General features: G+C 43.9%; 1 protein-coding gene across 2 annotated transcripts in view; it reads right to left on the bottom strand.

Annotated features, from left to right (window-relative positions):
• Positions 1 to 20560, bottom strand: part of Anxa3 (annexin A3) — a 47434-nt gene that overhangs the window by 6918 nt on the left and 19956 nt on the right. For both annotated transcript variants that reach the window (XM_021650051.2, XM_021650052.2), the window contains exons 4-11: positions 17780 to 17874; positions 14341 to 14454; positions 12178 to 12268; positions 9926 to 10005; positions 6118 to 6174; positions 5786 to 5879; positions 4161 to 4256; positions 2713 to 2771 (exon numbers count right to left, since the gene is read on the bottom strand). In XM_021650051.2, coding sequence (XP_021505726.1) covers positions 2713 to 2771; positions 4161 to 4256; positions 5786 to 5879; positions 6118 to 6174; positions 9926 to 10005; positions 12178 to 12268; positions 14341 to 14454; positions 17780 to 17874 — 686 coding nt within the window. The remainder of the gene's footprint in view (positions 1 to 2712; positions 2772 to 4160; positions 4257 to 5785; positions 5880 to 6117; positions 6175 to 9925; positions 10006 to 12177; positions 12269 to 14340; positions 14455 to 17779; positions 17875 to 20560) is intronic.

The raw sequence follows: 20560 nt of genomic DNA, 5'->3' as shown, positions 1-20560 counted from the left end.
TGCACAAAATATTCAACCATAGAAATTCATCTTCATTCATTTAACACCAAACTCCACCATTCAATTATTAAAGAAATATGTGCTGAGCCCCTGTAATGAGCCATCACCAAGCTATGATGAGAAGATATCTCTAATGAGCCTCCAATTCTATAAAGGATACAGGTTAGAAAACAAACCGTTGAAAATTAGTCTGACATCAAATCCTAGCATGGAGGGGTTTGGAGCTATTGGCAATCATTAGCTCCTGGGAGAGGAAAGGTCAGTTGTTGTTGTTGTTGTTGTTTTTCTGCAGCCTGTGATAAGCTACTCACACTCCAGGAGGCTACACATGCAAGAATATTTGGGCGGCTCAAACTGATCTTGATCAGGTAAAAAAAAAAAAGGATACAAAGTTGGGTGGAAAGAGGAGTGTAACTGAGAAGAGCTGTGAGTGAAAGGGTGATTATGACCACAAGATATACAAAATTCTCAATGAACTAATAAAAGTATTAAATAAAGAGTTATTTAAAATTAGTCTGACAGATGGGAGATATTGGGTTCAACAGGGGTGAGTTTTAGCAGACCGTGGAAAAAACTAAAGATTAGGAAAGGTCTGCCCAAAAGAGTTACATATACGCTGAAGCCTAACTAATCAGCTAGGGGTTTGTGGAGCACTGGAGAGACAAGGTAGAGAGATCAAGGCAGACATAATATACGCACCAAGGAAGGAGGAGTGGGTTTGTATAAAAAGTGAAGAATGGTCTAGTAAAGGATTCCCTCTCTCTCTCTCTCTCTCGTGTGTGTGTGTGTGTGTGTGTGTGTGTGTGTGTGTGTGTGTGGTGTATGTGTGTATGTGTGTAGGAAGTGTATGAAAGTTTAGGACCAGAAAACAAATGGCATATCTAAGGATATGTAAACAACAAACAATGACAAATGATGCATCTGAAAAACCTAGACCTTGCCAATCATAAAATAAAAGTCTAACTGTATTCCACAAGTAGATCTCTCGCAATATTTTAAAACTAAGAATGCTGTAACTAGATCTTAATTGTGGTTGTTTTCAAAGACCGTCTGTTTGCAGTATGAAGTCCAGCCTTCAGGGAAGGAACAGAATGAGGGCAAGGGAGTAAGAGGAGGGTGTCTGAGACCCACCCAGACGTGACTGCAGCAACAGAGCAAAGAGATGGTCATGGATACAGCTGGAGGAATGGCCACAGAAACGGAAAATGGGAAGCTACGTGAGATGTTTGCAGATGGAAGGTCAGATAAGACGTACCTTTGGAACAATGGGGAAAGAGAGTGAAATATTCAAGGTAGCAGTTAGCTGAGCAATGATGTACCCAACAAATGCCATATACGGTGAACATATACGGTGTCCCAGGCATTCCTCTCTGTGCCATGTACACAGCAGTGAACAGATTTTTCCCCGTGAAGTTTATTTTTCTATTGGATCGTGATAGCAAACTATTTAATTATTTTAATAACTATTAATAAGGATAAGGAAAACCCAGGGGAATAGAATGCAGAGTAACTGAAAGAGAGCGAGTTGACCATATGATTGGGGGAGGGTTGTACAGGGAACCACTGAGTTGGCTTAGCTGCCTTGAGAGGCACGTGTCAGAGGGTTTTCAGGGTAGAGTCCATGGCTCCTGGGGCACAATGTGCCTTCCAGTTCCTGAGAGACTGACACACTCCCTCAGGCAGTGAAGGATTTGGGCTGTTTGTGCTTCTCTGTATACTCCTTTGGCAGTCAAGGAAGCATGGAAACTTGACAGGACAACAGGTCTTAGACGTTAATCTTGTGTACCCTTTGTAGCTTGCAAACTACAGCTGTATTGATCCTGGCAATTGCATTATATTCAGTTTCTCATAAAGGTATCGGAAGTCTGGTTGCCTAAGTCTTGCTGTGAACCCTTTAACTGGCCTGATTCAATTCCACACAGCCATATCAGGCGACCTTGGCCCAGTGAGTAAGCAGGAGTGATTCCAGGGTTATGTCAAGAGGAGACATTTGAGCTGAGACCTGAAAAGACGAGAAAAAGCCAGCCGTATCTCTGGTGGAGGAAGACGACAGATAGGGAAGACAAACACAAAAATGCAAATGTTGGACAGCTTTGGCAACCAGGGAATGACAAGGAACAGAGGAGGCCAAAGCAGAAGGAACAAGGCTTTGGAGGCAGAGTTCAATTTTCGGAGCTGAGCAAAGCCAGTTCTGGTAGGACAACCTATGAGATCACGAAACACAGGAGTCGGGACAGGTGGGGGCATGGGGTGAGGGGAATGAGATGTTCAGTTGGACCTTACTTTTACAGCCATAGGAAATGCCCACTAAGGAAGTGAGGAAGCATTTCCTCTTGTAGGGAATAAAGGCATGAGAAGAGCATGAATCACCAGTATCCTGCAGAGGGTGCTGACTCGGCTGGGTTTGTTTGGAGTAAGGCTGCTTGAGAGGTCACCTATCTCGGGGGCTGTCTGAAGTCTGGCATTCCACAAGTTCTATTTCCTACACACGTGGTGTGAGGGAACTGATTTAGCCAACACTTTACCAGCTCCCTCTACTTTGGCTGGCACACTTATTATTATACTTTGAGGCAAATTAGTAGAAAAATTAGCTTCAAAAAGAGATTCACTGAAGTGGAAAAGAAATATGACATCTCATCAATATTAAACAGTCTTTTTATTCTCCACGAGGGATGCTTTCTATTGAGTACAAGATGAAAATTCCAGACCAACCTTTAAAGCCTGATGAAGTCTTTTTGCCAAAAAAGCCGGGGTGTTCCTTGCACAATGAACTGTTCATTGTTTAATTTAAAAAAAAAAGGAAAATAATGATTAGTTTCACTTAATAGAAACAGAGTCAATATCACTCCTGACTTTTACTTAGAATGAGTGAAAAGCTGCTAGTCCTAGATTTCCAAGCCCCGTGATGTCCGATTTGCACAGAACTTCGGAATGGAAATTATCTTCAGCCATGGGGGAAATAAAATTATGTGCCAAAGACAGTCCCATGTGTCTGACTCCTCTCCACGTCTCTGACACACTATATACCTCATCTTCTTGTGATAATTCCCTGGGGTTTACCACAACTCAGTGTCAATGTCTTTGGCTACCAATGTATAGCTTTGGCTACCAATAACGCAATACATTAAAAGGGCACGGAATATCAGTTTCAAACCAAATCCCTGCACAGGTGGATTTTCCTTTAGAGTGACTGGGTTAGGGTGTATAGGCTAGTGAGATTAACCAAGGGAATGAACCTGCTTTGAAGGATTGCCAACGGTTTAGATGAGATGACCTCCGTGAAGAGTTGAGCACAGTGCCCAGCACATTAAAATTGCTTAAAAATAAAAGTTAAGGCACCATAATTAGGAGTTACTAATTAGGGAATTAGCGTTTGGAAGATGAATCTTGGGTAACAGGAAGGGGAAGTTACCGGTAGGGATCAACTATGGGGACCTTACCAAAGATGCTAGGAATTATTACAGCGGATATTAGAAATGACTTCCTACTGGTGAGGTGACAAGGTATTCTCAAGTCAGCTCTAGAGTGTCCCTAATGAGAAGGAACCTAGATCTTCTCTCTCTCTCTCTCTCACACACACACATAGAGAGAAAGGTTAACACTTTTCAAAATCTTCACTAAAAAGATAGTCTTATTTTTGAGTGCCTCATCCTTCGGTCTCACCTTTCCCTTGAGGTCTTCTCTTAGTGCCCGGGAAGACAAGCTGTGAGACCTCACTGCTTGTATAACAGCTTTACTGACCACTCATTAACTATGTGTCTATATGGAAATGGATTCAGCCTGAATCCCACCTGATCACTCAATCGGAGGAAGAGATCTACAGCTCTGACCTTGTCTTCAATTCGGGAGGTCACTGACGTCTCCAAGATAACCAAACTAAGTAGAATACCAAACTGATTAGGACTCAGTTTCGACAAGGCTCAATAAAAATGCCAGTAGAGTGTAATATTTCAAGTCTCAAAGAGGGCGTAATCTAAATATGATGACAAGCCAAATACAGATTTAAAAGTAGATAACGTCTCCATGTATTATTTCAAAATATTTGTTGAGACAACTGTTGTACCATGGACTGCTGGGCGCTGTAGACAGGTCAGTCAGGATTCTTACATGGACTTCAAAGAAGTACAAATAGGTTCATTTATTAACACTCAAGGTCTTACCTATGGCTAGCAGCAGCTCTTCAAAATGCCCAGATAATTCTCCTTTAATGCTGTCCTCAATGTCCTTCTGGCTAATATTTCTGTACTCATCAAATGCTAAAAAAAAAAAAAATAATAAAAAATAGCACCATAAAAATATTTAAAGCCTCCCAGAGGGCCACACTTGGATATATTTCATATTTAAAACTGTAAGATGTAGCAGATCAACGAGCGAGCTCGGAACCTCAGCCATCAAAAGTTGAGCACAATGAAGGCTGAACTCCTTAGGCCATTTCTTTAGTGATCTCCCTTCCCCCTCCCAGCTCGAAGCAGTCAGAAGGGCTTGAAACGTTCTGTGGCAAACAACTCATTTATTTTAGAATTATGGCAGTGCTTGGGGGACAAAGCTGTGGTCGGTCCTCAGATGCCTTTTACCTGCTGCAGAACACCAACTGGGAAGATTTCTTAAAACATTTTTAATACTAATTTTATGGGGTGTGTGTGTGTGTGTGTATGTGTGTACATGCATGGAGGTCAGAGGCAACTTAAGGAGTTTTTTCCTCTTACCACACTGATGCCAAAAACCAAACTCAGATAGTCAGGCTTGATGGTAAGTGCCTTCACCCGTCTAGGAGGGTTTGGATTTTCTTGTGCAGAGGGTACCATTGTCTAAGGAAGGATGGCTCACTTCACACCTACCAGAAGGCATCCAGACATCTTGATCTGTATTTGCCTTAAGTAAAACCCGTGCATGTGTCCTCATGTGAACAAGAAGATTTCATAAACCAAGTACATTTTTTTTCCAAAAAGATTTTTGTTGCTGCTTTTTGTTTTGTTTTGAGATGGAGTCTCATGTATGTAGCCCTAGCTGGCCTAGAACTTGCAGATACCCTCCTGCCTTTGTTAGGATTAAAGGCACTGGTCATACAACATATTTTGAAAATAAGAAAGTTTGCAGAGATATACAGGGATCACCCTACCTCTGTTTTCAAACAGAAATCTTAGTAAAACCTGCTACAAGATTGCGCTATCATTTCACAAAAATCACTGTCAGCGTTAAAGAAGTGCAATTTCAAAACTAGAAGTCAAGGCAACGCCCTTCTGTTTCCTCAGCTCAGCATGAGGTTAGTTCTGTCCTGCAGCTGTTTTGTAAACTGGCACCTGGCAGCCTCTGTCAGAATATGGTCGTGCTAAATGGAGCTCTGGGTGTTTCTAGAACAGCTTGGGGAGACACATGAGTGACAGACTGGGTGGGACTCAGTCAGCCACTGGTCTGAGAAGAAGAGCTTCCCACATTCCCATTTCCCTTCATATCAAAAAGAAGCCACTGTCCATCACCATCCATCAGTCAATGAAACTGGCTTTCAATGCCTGGCTATGTCCAGAACATGGTAGAATGAGGGGAGGCAGGGTACAAGCGTGGTAGCCAGCTCCTGCTCTCTGTGGGATCACTGTCTGCTCCATTCTCATCTATTGCTACTCACAGGGTAGGAGGTCTACTCAGCGGTCAGGGCAAAATGGAAGAGAATGCCAGTGCTGCCCTGAGGCAAGACACAACTTCTCCATTTGGTTTCCTAAGCTGTTTCTACACAAGCTGCAAAGACATTTGCAAAAACAATGCAGAGCCAAGAAGACTTGAGTCGTACTTAGTTTCAGCTGAGGAAAGCTCCGTAGACACAGGATTTCGGTGAACTTGTCTTCATCCGTGCCCCATTTGTTCTCACCAGCATTGTAGAGGATCTGTTGGCAAATGGTAGAAGCCCTACGTGTCATCACAAATGCAGTTCTTTCCCTAGTTGAGGGGATAGGCTGGGAAGGGTGGGAGTTTCTGCAGGCAGGCAGAGGCTGGGCTGGGTAACCCTTGTCTCCTGGCTTTGCCTCAGACAGGACAGGAGAGGACAGGTCTGGGTAGAGCCATCTTTTTCAGAGTCTTTGGGGTGGGGTAGGGTAAAAGAGATGTTCTCTGGCTGTTACTGACCTGGGCATCTTTTTTGGCCAGATGTTCATCCACTTTTAGACTTTCATCTCTTCTACCCTAAACCAGCGGAGATGATAAGAACATGATCAGTCCTTTAAGGATATAGTACTCCATCCAGAAGTACATCTTGGTAGATTCCTCTATGCAGAGCAGGTAGCCCCTCTTGCCTCTAGGTCTGTCTCTGCCATTGACTAGTCAGTCAGTGCAGCAGAGCAAACAATCTAGGGCCTCAGCCTCCTCTGGAAACTCAACAGTGATAGGATGAAAAGACAAGGCACAGACAGAAAATGTTTACAAAACATACACGATAAAAGACAAATGATCAAAAAATATAAAGACCTTTTGAGGCTCAGTAAGAAGATAATAAACAACCCAACTTTAATACAGAGTAAAAGATCCAAGGAGACACCTCACCAAAGATGTAGACATAGCAAGAAAACTTATAGAAAGATGCTTTCATCCTGTCCCTGTAAGTTGAAGCAGGATCTGTTAGTATGATTAAACTCAGAAGCACCGATAACACCAAATACTGGAAACGACCACAAACAACTCCACTTTCATCGCTAGTGGCAGCATGCACCTTGAGAGAGAGTCCAGTAGTCTCTTACATTGCTAGGTACGTTCTTACAGTATCATCCAACAGTAATGCTCCCTGACATTTATCTAAGCAAGATGGACACACGTCTGCACAAAAACTTGCACATAAATATCTAGCTGATGTTTTATTTATAAATGACAAAGCTTTGAATCAACCAAGATGCCCTTCAACTGATAAACAGTTTATACAACAAAATATTATTCAGTAAAAATAGGCACAAGCTGGCCACTTAATCTTACAGGAGAAATCTTGCATACAATGGGTATTGGTAAAAATGACACATGCTTTTTGAGATCACTGAGGAGTTGGCCCTGAAAACAGAACTGACCCTCCAAGGCTTAAGTGTGTTTATAACAAGTGTCCTCCAAATGGCCCTGTCCTGGTTCAGGCTGGGCCCCTGACTCTGTAATGGGGAGAGGGAAAAACAGCAAGCAGCTGGGAGTGCTAAAACATCTTGCCCTGGAGAACAGCTGAGAAGAACAGCTGAGATAAACTCTCTTCATCTGAGGTGACTATTGCTTCTCCCATAATACTGCAGTGTCTACGGAGAGAAAGAGAAGGCGGAAGCTCACGGTACAGAGGATAGTCCGCACTGCCTGGAAGTTTTTCTAGCATGACTGAGCAGGGCATTCTAGTCATTTCTGCTGGATGGTTACAAGTGCTTCTCTGATGATGCTCTATTCCCTGCTCATTGGAATCCCCATCAATAGAGACACTAAGCTCCACCCAGGACTCTCCTTTCAGAGCTTGAGTTGACTTTTGCAAGGGGTTTCCCCATTCGACCTCTGCTGGATCTTTGTAAACCGCCGGTTTGATATTGTTACCTTTTGCTGCTCTCTCAATTGGGACACTCCAGTTTCTGCTGGAGGGCTGTGACTGTCCAATTTGATGACGTTTTTCTATCCTTCTGCTGCTACTTTTGATTATTCTTTACTTTGGCCTGCTGTATACTTAAGACACTCACTCATTCAAAAACCTAAAGCCCAGCTCTCATAGGTCCTTCACACCGCACACAACAGCGGATGGCTAAGTGCTAGAAGTCAGTCTAAAGGCTGCACTTCAACTACTGGACACTGTATAAGAGGCAAACTCGAAGCAGAACAATCAGGGTGGCCTCTGTGGGAGAGGAAAAGGGCAGTATAAATAGGCAGAAGACAGACTTCCTGGAACAGTGGACCTAGTCTGCATGATGCTATAACGGTAGGCACATTCATATATTTGTTCAAATCCATGGAACATTTTAGTAAACCCAAACGCACTGATGCTTTCTGTGCAGCCAGCACCTCGCCTACCCTCTTCTAATCCTTTCAACACCACAAAGGGCTTAATATCCATCTCCACATATGAACAGAAACTCCTGAAAGCTTAAAGTAACTTGCTCAGGAACAGAGAGCCATTAGGTGACACGAGGGTCCAGTTCTATTTGATCCGAAACCAGCCTTGGAGCCCCAATCTTCCTGCTTGCTGTGGGCGAGCCCACGTCAACCACGCATGGACTGGACGTGCTCTTGGACGTACGCCGCTGAGGCCATGTCTGCCGTTCCCCTCATACATCCGGGTTTACAGATCCTGCCTTCCTGAGCTTTTCAGCAGTTAAAGCACCGGAAGCTATAATAGGGACGAACTATTTCCAAGTGGTATAACGCCTCACTTCCGCAGGTGCTGCTTCAGGCGTCGTGCTGAGCCTCTTGGGATTTCCTCACACATCAGGGGCTGTGCAAACCAGTGTAAGACAGCAGTGAGACGGAGCTTTAATCATGTCTATACAAGCCTGCTAACATGTCTCGTCCTTGACTTTACCATCTTGCTCTCTAAGTGTATGGGCGTTTGGCCCGCATGTGTGTATGTGTACCTCATGCGTGCCTGGTGCCCATACACACATGCCTGAAGAGGGAGCAGGATCCCCAAGACTGGAGTTACTGGTGAGTGTGAGCCAGTATCTGATTATGAGACTCCAACCCTGGTCCTCTGAAGAACAGCCAGTACTCTTAACTGTTAAGCCGTTTCCCCAGCCCTGAGTTAAGCATCTTTAAAAAAAAAACAAAACATGTTATTTATTAATATTAGTATTATGTGTGTAGGCATAGGGTTATTGTGTAATTGAAATGCTGATTTCTATATCCTCCTATCTGGTTGCAAGCCTTGTTCTGAGATTCTCCTGTCTTAACCTTGTTTAAACTCTGCTCCCCCATGGTTCCCTGATATGTCAATAAAGCATCTTATAGCCAATCACTGAGCAAGGGAGAGAATAGGGCTGGACTTCCTGCAAGCAAGGAGAGGAGCAGTAGAGGATAGAAGTAGGGGATTCAGTCAGGGGAGTCAGCCACAAGCAGATGTCCGAGAGGGTCTAGGAGACAGAGCTTAGCAAGGAAAGCTACAAGGTGCAAGTATCCCTGTGATGCACGCTGGGAAGAAACCAAAACAACATAGAAGGTAAAGAACAGAGTTAAAATGCTCAGTTGTTGTGTGTGAAACTAAGAGAAACAAACACAGTTATATAACAATAACTGTAACCTATGTGTGTAGACAGGAGCACCACAGTGCAAGTGTGGAGGGCAGAGGATGTCTTTATGGTGGTGGTTCTTTCTATCCATTTTTCTGTGGGTTCCAGGGATTGGACCCTGGTTGCCAGATTTATTGGCAAGTGCCTTTATCTGCTGTAGCACCGGCCAGGCCTCCTGACTTTATTACTAAAATCATAAGCCTTCCAGGGAAAGCAAGCAATGGCCTCATTTGCTTACATAATGTCCTTCCCAAGGTAACAGGGAACAAAGTCCTGAAACAGATAACTTTTCCCCTGGATTTACTGCTCTGCTCTTGGGATAGTCTTTTATGTCTTTTTCTCACTTAATTTAAACAAAACAAGTATTCTTTGGAAACCAGAAGAAATCTATATGTTCTAAAGATGCAAACATGCTGAAATGAACAATTCTGAGTTTATGTGGGCGGTATATCGGAACAGCACACTGAATCTCACTGGAAACACTTCTCATGTATGGACTGGTCTGACATAACCAAGCCTTTCAGTTGTGATGCTTTTGTGATCTTGGTTAAATGTTTTATTGATGGTGGCAATTGAAATGTGATGTGAACAAATCACTCCACAGGAAAATGAAAATCTCACTGTCCTAGGTTTTGTTAACTCCCCCAAAACAATCTCTGAGCATGTGGCTTACAGGATGGGGAAGATAATAAGAAATAAAACCTTACATCTGCCAACGTCAGCAGAGCTTTCCGGAAGTCTCCAGACGTTTCAGAACTAATGGCATCTCCGAGACTCTTCTTATATGCTGAAACCAAATGAGGATGAGATTAAATGATGAGGAGCTGGAACAGAGGAGTACAGAGCAGAGCACGGGGACCTGGTATCCTTTCCCTGACTTTCTGAGGCTCTGCTAGCATGGCGTGTTGCTGTGTGTGTTGTGAGAGGCAACAATAGGACGAACCATGGTTCTGGGTCGAACTGTGTGTGCTTCATTCCTCCTGATGGTGGTTCTGAAGAAGACCCAGGGCAGGAATCTGCTAGTTAGCCTTCAGGTTTTCACATTTATTCTTCCTTCATACAGACAGAATCCTAACCTTCATCAGAGGTAGTTCAAACAGCCCGGGGCTGTGTTTTCAGTGTCCTCTGAGCTAGCTACAGCCCACTTTACTAAGTTCTTGATCACACTTGGGCAGGCATGAATGATATTGCTGGGAAATCTACTCAGAAGGATGATCCGTAGTCACCGTTGTCCTGTCCTTTGATTCTGCTTCTATGTGGATTGAGGCCCGAGGCTTAGGAGGCTATCCATCACTATGAAGGGTGGGGGCTGAGTTCTGGGAAGCTATCATACCAGTCTAAAAATTGTCAATCTCCCAACCTCTACATTTAACACCTAGAATTAAACACGGACCATGCATAAGCCACTGCCATTGTTGCGTTTTATTGAATCTAACGTTCATCTTAAGAAATACTCCTAGATTATATTATTTAATATTGCTCAAGAAATAAGAAAGCCACCCCTCAGACACTATTTTTGCTTAACCAATGCCAACTTTGTGTTTATATGTTTTCTTATACACTAGTTGTAGACCTCTTTGCATGGCAAGTGGCAAACTGTGCCCACTTCTACTTTCATAGCTCTTTTTTTTTTAAAGATTTATTTATTTATTTTTATGTAAGTGAGCATTTTGCCTGTGTGCAAGTAAATGCACTTTGTGTAAATGCCTAGTGTTCACAGAAGTCACAGTAGGGGTCAGGCCTCCCTGGACCTGACGTCACATAGTTGTGATCCACCATGTGGGTGCTGGGGACAGAGCCTGGGTCCCATGCTCCAGCTTTGATTTGTACTCTTATTATTTTGGAGTGTCTTGTGTATGTTAGGCAAGAGCACTACCACTGAGCAGCACTCCCTGGTCTGCCTGCAATTTAAAATGTCTGCTCTGCTCCTGGGGAATAGTGACTCCCTTGTGGCTAATACATATCTGGATGGAGGTGACACCAGGTGGCAATATGAATCCCATCTATGCCGCTTTTAGTAATACCAAATAAACTTTCCACACGAATCATCTTTGAATCAATAGAAGACAATTACAGAAAGTGATGGATTACGGAACAGCAAAAAAATTTTCCCCAACAAAATTTAATGAAATATGTCTTTTTCAAAGAAATTCATACAGATAAAAGCTACTAGAGCTATGTTATTTATCTTATTATGTTATTGGCATTAATTTTTGCCTACCAGTCTTAATATTGTTGTCCTACCCCACATTCTATTTTAGAAAAGGATTTTTAATCTAATAACAAGTCAAAAGTATTTTTTAATTTTACAATTACCTAGGTAAGACTAAGTGTTCATGTGAGGCAGTCTCTCCTGACTTCCCTCTTCACCACATATTTTGCAGGGAGTTGGACCATTAAAAAATGAACATGAACATAGTAGAAGGAAGGGTGGACATGATTACTGCCCAATACACGAATGTATAAAAACACTACAATGAACCTCATTAAAATGTACAACCAATAGATACCAATAATTATAGTAAAAAGGAAACAGGCAAAAAATGATTCCAATATAGTCGACAAGCGCCTCGTGCATTTTAAAACATACCAGGGTAAAAGGAGAAGGACGGGGTTACAGTAGGACTGAGCCTGAACTAGTAGTCTTCCATACACCAGTAACTTCAGGATACTGGGGAAAGCCTAGCTCTTAACTGTTTATTTTAGACTATTGTGTCATTGCCTAAATAACGGGACAGCTTGTTGCTTTTAGGAAGGCCGAGTTGATGACCTGCTTTGATAGATTCTTATGCATGGGTCACCAGTTTCCCTAAAAATGCACAGTCCATTTTAGGATTGCATCTTTCTTTCCCTGGCTCTTGCCTTCTCAAGATGCTTGTGATAGGGAAGATGTTAGGAGAAGCAGCTCGGCTCACGTACTTTTTCATCAGTAGTAAAAGCTGGAAGAAAACAAGGCTACCTGTATAATAGGCCTGTGAGATCTCCTTCATCTGCCGGCTTGTCCTGGTTGCCAAGACTTCAATCAGGGCATCTTCATCTGTGCCAGTGCCCTAACAAAGACAAAGAAATCTTATTTTTTACAGCACTTAAGAAAATTAATTTCATGCTCTTCAGTCTTAATGTCTTATTTTGTACAGATGAAAGAACATCTCAGAGTAAATCAATGTAAGCTCTCATTTCGCTCCACACTAGTTTCCTGATTTTTCATGCAGTTTAGAAATAAAACACCAAGCCATCTGGAGTAAACCGACATCAGGTTTTTCAAGAAAGTGCCCTTCTCTGGTGCGAACATAGGTCAGGTAATTCTAGAAAGGAAGAGTTTAAGGGAAAAGCCCATCATTAAAGGTCAGAAATAATGGGCTAATAAAATTAGCCCAGCAAGCTGATGTAGCACTCTCTTTAGAAAAGTCTCCCAAAGCAATTTTGAATGCATTCATCCTCACACCTCTAGGCAGGATTGGTCAGCAGGCCCCAGCCTTCTCATACACAGAGGTTTTCAAATCTTTCATAGATGCTGTCGTGGGCCTTGGCGCTGGCTTGGAGCCTAGTTACCTCTAAGCCTCATTCATTTACATCAAAGTCACTGACTGACCCTGTGAAGCTATCTGCAGTGGAACTTGATCAAATGAAACCAACGAAACTTATAAACAGATTCAGTTGTGGCCAGGATGCCTGCCTCTGAATCCATCCACACAACTAAATTCTCATCAATGGGCTACGTGAAAAATAATCAGGCAAGTACTAGGGGTGTCCTTATAGAGAGGCTATAAAGTCTTCCTTATTATCCATTGCTCTTTTTTTAGTTGACTGTGGTTGCCAACTTTAGCCAAGAAGAATCCAGGGGCTAAGATGGGGGGACCTAAGGTTGAAGGGTCCTTGATAATGGGTCTGGAGTCCTTTTTGTGGATTTCATCCTGACCAAAGAGAACATTTTCTAATACTCGTTGGTGAATCGTATCATGAGACTCACACCTGTTAAGCTCTCCCCATGTGGAGGTACCAGAACAGGGCTGTTTCTGCCCAGCATAGGACTACTCTCCTACGTTATCACTGTTCCCAGAGATGTGTGTGTCTTGCAGATTCTGGGCATGCCATCCAGACTCACAATGTATACCCAGTTCCTTACAGCAAATTTCTTAATATATGTATTCTGCCTAATAGCTCCATTTCTCTGGGGAATCCTGGCTACAAGAGTTTTGTTTGTTGTTTGTTTTGTTTTTATCATAGACAGACATGGACCAGGCTCTATTGGGTGATGAAGGTAATAAGGAGAGTGGGTGTAAGTGCTCACTGGAGATTTAGGGAGGTGAGTCACATCTTCTCATGGTGGGGATTGGTCTGATGCTTGTATTTTGATGCTAATTACTGGCCCTCAAGATCTGGCTGCTGCTCAGGTACACCTGCCTACGACATTATTCCTGATTGGTTAATTAAAAAGACCTGTACCTGGGCAGGGAGGAAGGAGGTAGGAGTGTTCCTAGGCTTTGGGAAGAGGAGAATCAGAGGAAGGAGATAGACAGATAGGAAGTGAGGAAGGAGGAGGATGCCAGGATGGGTTAGCATGGAGAAAGAACCATATGGGCCAGGAGGAAGGACTCTAAGACTGGCATGGAAAGGCCCAGATGAAGAATACAAGTAATTATCTTGGGATTATGGATGGAAGGTAGCCAAGATAGGAATGGGTAAGATGGATGGCATGAGATGGGGCTAAAAGACATGAGACAGCGTAGGTGAAATATCTGCCCAGCCCAATGTAAATCAGGGAATATATAAAATCTAACAGGTGTCTGCCATAAATTGGAAGCCATGGATGACATCAGCTTCTATCCTGTCCCTATCGGACATGTGTATTTAGTCAAAAAAAAAAAAACAAAACAAAACAAAATGCCACCAACAAAAACAATAGCAAAACAAACAAACAGACAAACAAGTGACCATCCTTGCAGCCCGGGAACGTTTGGGCTCCATCCAGGCTACACAGAGTCCCCAGATCACACCACCCTTTACAAAGCACAATAAAAATGGCATCCAAGCCCACCAAGCCTGAATCGAGTGTCCCAAGAGTTCCCTAATTGTAATGGCAGTGAAATCTGGGGAGCGTCAATTTGTTTAGGGCTTGTACCTTCATGGATTTCTTCAGCTGCTTTGCATCAAACACAGCCGGTGCGGTCACAAGAGCCACCATGACATGCTCAAAGTGGCCAGAGAGATCACCTTTCAAGTCATCTTTCAGCTCCTAAAATAAAAACCCCAAGGAGGAAATCATGAAATGTGTTTCTTTTCTCTTCCTCAACAGCCACCTGGGGAAAGAGAAACAGTATAAAAATCAGACGAAAGCATGCTCATCCATAGGGAATAGCAGGGATGCTGAGAATATCCCAGTGAATATTAAACTTCAGTTTATGATGCTTCCACAGTGTTCTGCCTTACACAGACCTCTGCAAAGGCCAAAGGAAGCTTTCCAGGTGCACCAGATTTTGGGACTGCACATTAGCATGCCATTCCTGTAAGTACCCTGCTCATCACACATTGTACATATGTATCAAGCCATACCCACAAATATGCACAATTAAAATAGTAATGGATAAACAGGATAGAATGAATGCATTTCCCAGGTCCTGAGTGCTCTCGATGCTCGGGTGGGGTAAGGGAGGAAGGGAGATGGTCTCGCAGGTAAATGTTCTGTTCCTGAGTGCCTTGCCTTACCTCAGAGACCCCACCAGAGACTTTGGAGAAAGAGGAAGACAGAAGCTGGACAGTCTTCTTTAAAGGATCCTGGGGCATTCCAAGCAGGACCCTAGTGTCCTCTGGCACTGTTTCCACCCATTACGAAAGAAGTCCCGTCTCTCCCACCTATGGGCAGGGACGTGGTTTCTATTTCCAATATTCAAATATGGAACAGTCTTATGGTCAAGCCTGTCAGAGCTGCTGGCAGCCTCTCAGGTAGTTTTGATGATACAGACCAACACCACCACTGCCCACCAGGGACACAGTGGGGTCACGAGATGGAGCCAAGTATCCTTTTCTGCTTTAACTGCAGCAGGGTTTCCCCCTCTTGAAATGCTAAATTCTGCTACCATCTGCCCTCAACCCGATGGCGAGGAAATCTTATTTCTCATGCTCATCCCACAGGGAGAAATGGTTGTTGTTCTTGATTGATTCTTCCTCCACATTTTACAGTGCTCTCAAAGGCCAACGGACCAACCATGTCCCCTACCTGTATGTGAGGTTTTTTTTTTCTTTTTTTTTTTTTTTATCCCAGATGCTTGGCTGTTCATTCATTTCAACACATGTTTAAGGGCACCTGATCAACACTAGATATGCAAAGGTAGCCGCGATACAATGCTTGCGCCTACGATGTTTACTCCAGTAAGAAAGTAAAAGTATACAAAGATAAATTTTAATGTTATTATATAGTTCACTGAGTGTGAGATAAAGGGTGTCTGGGAAAGGAGTTTTAAAAGCCATGGGCCTGGAGAACCCCCTCAGGGGTGATGTCTGAGCCGGCTCTATGGCCAGCATTCTGACTGCTCCGGGTTTGTGCTTCTTCCTTCCCTTACTTCGTGACCCACAGCAGCCAAAACAACCTCTCCATCTTCTTTGTTGTGCTGAGGATAAAACACAGAGCCTTGGAAATGCCAGGCAAGTACTCTACCGTGAAGATAAACCTCCAGGCCCCCAGATAAGTCTTTTATTACTAAAGATTGAACTATATCATTCCCCTGCTTATATATTTCCAATGGCTCCCCATTCGAGAATGAAATCAACACTATGCATTAACACAGACAGCAGCGCTTCTCAGCCTTCCTCCCTCACACTGTGACTCTAACACAGATCCTCACATTGTGGTGACCCGAAACCATACAACTGTTTTCACGGCTACTTCATAACTGTAATTTTGCTACTGTTATGAACTGTGACATAAATATTTTTGGAGATGGAAGTTTGCCTAAGGGGTTGCGACCCACAGGTTGGAAAATGCTGACACTCAGCCCATCACTGGACACCTGTAGTCTCAGCACTGGGTGGAGAGATGTTGAAGTGGGGGAAGGGGCATGGGAGGGGCATCTGAACACAGGAGCTCAAGATCAGACTGACAACATGGCAAAATCTCATCTCAAAATCCACAAATAAAAATGTTCAGTAGTCTGGCTTGTTGATACCCACCTACATATTTCTAGCTACTCTTTTGGACTGGTCATTTTGGGACGATCATTTGAGCTAGCCTGAGACACACAGCGGCACCTGAACTATGTTTTTAAAAAAAGCTCCAGCATTAAACAGCTGTTCCCTCTGTCCCATCAATTCCAAACCCCTGCTAAACTAGGGTTCTGAGTTCTAGCCCTCCCACACTTCCAGACGGCTTCTGCCCAGGACATTTGCATTTGTTCTCCCCTCTGCCTGACGTGCTCATCTGCAGATTGAGTAGGTCAGGACTCAGCATCAGTTGTCCTAGCTGCCACTGAGGCAGCAGCGGCCAGATGACGTTGCTACCTCACCCCATCAAGGGAGCCAGTCAGATTGTGTCTGCCACACTTGAAGTGACTGAACTTATTTATTCACTGTGTTTTTGATAGGAGTCTAGGCTAGCTCCACAGGGAGGAACTGCCTCTCCAACTGGCAACTCTCCAGTGCCCAGCAGAGAGACATCTATTCAACAAACAGATGACAAACAAAATTGTGTGTCAATGGCAGTCTTGCTGTCACGTAGTTATTTTCCGACACTTACTGGGTTTACTGAGCCGATACGTATGTAACTATTTTAAAATTAAAAGAGAAATTCAACATGATTTAAGGATGCCTTTCTCAGACCGCTGGCCAGATAGTTCTTTGTTGGGAAGGCTGTTCTTCATGTTACACGATGCTTATCAGTACCTTTAACCTCTACACAAGCTGGAAATTAGAAGCACCCTCCACTTCCAGTCTGACGTGAGGTCATCAAAATGTCTCTATTCCTGTCTCACAAAGACCTGGGTTTGGTCCCTAGTACCACAAAACCCAGCCTACTGACTTCTGGCTATAATTTCAATACTTGGGAGTCGGACAGAGGAGGATCAAAAGTTCAAGATAATCTTCAGCTACTTTCTGAGTTCCAGGTAAGTCTGTGCTACATGAGACCCTGTCTCAAAAATGAAAAGGTGAGTCTCCCTTTCGGCCAAGTGTCCTGGGGAGAAGGAACTCACTGATAGCTAGGGACCTCTGCTCTAAAGCAGTGCTCCTCTACCTTCCTAATGTGTGACCCTTTAATACAGTTCCTTATGTTGTGGTGACCCATCCATAGAATTATTTTCATTCCACACCCCCCCCAATAAAAAAGGATTGTGACCCACGGGTTGAGAACCACTGCTCTAAAGCCCCGTTCATTCCACGGCCAAGAAACAGAGGCCCCAAACCACTGAGATAGTGAAAGGCAAAACCAGGACTGACAGTCCTGGTTCCTGGGGGGATGTACAGGGCATCTTCTGCCATACTCAGTCTGAAACCAAAGATCTGTGAGGGGAGCACAGAGGAAGAACCGGGGCGGTGGTTTCTTCAAGGCCCGTCGTGTGCGTGGATGCTACCTGGTTGTATGCCTCTTGATACTGCTTGACAATTCGCTGCCGCTGCGCATTTGACCGATCCGTCAGAATGCTGATGAGGGTTTTCTCGTCCGTTCCTATATGAGACCAAAGTTATTTTATCAACCAAAGATTGTCCATATCTGTTTCAAACAAGTGTGATCGGTGGCCCGGAACAAGTGAGGACAAAGTAAAGCATCTTAGTTTTTAGTTTCCAGCTTCTTGCTGGGTTAGAATCTGTGTGTTTGAGGAGTTTTGTTTGTTGTTGACAACGAAGTTTATTGGGATGGTTTCAGGGATAGCAAAATAAAAACCACATTCAGGCCTTCTCTACTCTTCGAGATGAGTACCAAGAACCTCCTGTTTCACCCTCAGAAGGGTAAGAGATTCTCTTATGTAACTTGAGCCCTCACTTCCATTACCTGGCATCAAGTCTTCTATCCTCTGGGAAGCAGAAACGAAGGTTGACTGAGAACCAGCTATTTATAAGGTGCCTTTTTCACTCCTTGTTAGAGCCGGGAGTACAGTGTTTCTGTACTGTGATAGATAAAGCTGCTTGAGAGCTTATCACATTTGTCAAAGTCACACAGCTTCTAAGGGTACAATGAATCTCTCAGATCCAAGCATGTGTTTTGTTGTCTGAATATGGAATGTGCCCCCTTCACACATGTGTTGGATACTTGGTCCTCAACTGCTGGTGTCATTCCAGACATTGATAGACATTTCAGGGGTGGGGCTCAGAGGGTGGAGGTGATTAGAGACATTCCTTTAAAGATTACTCTCTCTCTCTCTCTCTCTCTCTCTCTCTCTCTCTCTCTCTCTCTCTCTCTCTCTCTGTCTGCCCTGAGATAAGTAGTCTGCTACAGGCCCAGACTGATCAATTGATCCAAGTACCACAGAATGAACCCTCAGGAACAATCTTACTGATCACAGGTACTGTACCACAGCACTATGAAGTCTGACAAACACAGACATCTATTTCTGACTCAAACTCTTGGGTGCATTTCACAGACATGTGTTTTTAAGTACAAGGTCCATGCCACTAATTTATGGTAGGTAGAGCATTATGACACCTGTGGCAAAAGCTGTGTCTACTTCATTGGCTGATGCGTACCGTAATGTGTTGGGAAGCAGTGAGGTAGCTTGCTGGCCTTGAGTATACATGACCAGAATGATGGGAAGGTCAACTGGGATTCAAGGCTAGCTTTCTCTGTGCTGAGGTAATAACACTCATGCACCTACAGGTGGGTGACTACACAGGACAGCCTGGGGCAGTGGAGGGCAAAGGGCCTGTGAGTGCGTGGTCACCCACTGGCCTCCCAGTGAAAGCTGCTGCCTTGCTTGCCTTCCGGCTTGTCTTTTCCTACTGTTTGCAGGGTTAGACTGCAGGCTACTTGCTCTGTGAGTCCGGTTAGTGTCAGTGCACAGCTGAACACCTGTGACCATGCCTCTCTAGGCCACCACTGACTAGTTTTCACTCTGTTCCTTCATCAGTGACAGGCCTATGGATAGAGCTATCAAAAAATAATAATAACCCTGAGAACCGGGGCTGGGGACATGAGGCTGGAGCTCAGAAGATGCTTGCCCAGCATGCTGGCAGCCCATAAAACAGGATTGGGGGCTCACACCTATAGTCCCAGGACAGGAGGATCAGAAGTTCAAGGTCATTTTTCCATACTTAGTGAGCTCAGGGCCAAGATGAGACACGTGCCTCTTTGTCTCAAAGTTCTCTAAAAACTATTCTCTATTTCCTTCCTTCCCTGCTCCCTACATGAGATGTATGCCTTCTCTGTATGTCCTCTGCTACTTTACTCTTATTTTTTAACACCTACGTAATTTATATCGTTTTCTCCGTTTGTGCACATGTGCGCACGTATCCATGGAGGGTAGAAGAGGGCATCAGATCACCTCATATGGGTACTGGGAACTAAATTCAGGTCTTCTGGAAGAGCAGCAAGCACTCTTAATTGCCAAGCCAACCTTCCAGCCCTACGATAACTTATTTTTATAAATCTGATCACATCACCCCTTGGGCTAAAATCCTCACGGCTCTCATCAGCCTTCAGGATGGCGTGTAAGCCCCTTAGCTCCGATATTGGCTCGTGCATTATGTCACTGTTCTCATTTCCCATCCTTTTTATCATCTACCATGTGCACCCAGACCCCAAACACACGTAGCTACTGACTCTGCCTGGCAGTTTCCCATCATGGTTTGGAGGCTGCACACAACATACTCCTAATGCATATGCCACCAGGAGCCTTGGCAGCAGACAGAGCCAATCAGAGGTGGTGCTCACAGAAGAAAGCGTCTCGCTGTGAGCCTGCACGCCCAACTACAACAAACACACACACAACAACAATGACAAGCAATACCACAACAAGATGCAGAGCTTAACACAACTCGCTCAGTTTGACACGAATCTTATGAATACCAGTAGGTACAGGCAATAAAAAGATAAGTGAATTAGAGGATCTCACAGGGTCATGCCCCTGACCAAGGAACTACGGCTAACTGAGGATGACTGAGAACTCCTCAGTCAGCCTCTCCTTGGGATGAGGCCCCTAACTGGCTGTACAGTTCAAAGTGTTCAGCTGTGAAAACATATTCATGCAAACAACAAAAATGAGCTCAGCAGGCTATATTTGTATTTATACACACACACACACACAATAAGAGTGGAAGAAAAGGCTTTGAGAGAGGGGTGCTCTGGAAGTAGCTGGAGGGAGGAAAGAGAAGGGAAAAGTGATTTAATTAAATTTTAACTAAAGTGTATAAAAATTTTA

Source organism: Meriones unguiculatus, chromosome 3 (genome assembly GCF_030254825.1).
Source record: "Meriones unguiculatus strain TT.TT164.6M chromosome 3, Bangor_MerUng_6.1, whole genome shotgun sequence".
Lineage (NCBI taxonomy): Eukaryota > Metazoa > Chordata > Mammalia > Rodentia > Muridae > Meriones > Meriones unguiculatus.
This window is presented reverse-complemented; position numbering and strand designations above follow the sequence as displayed.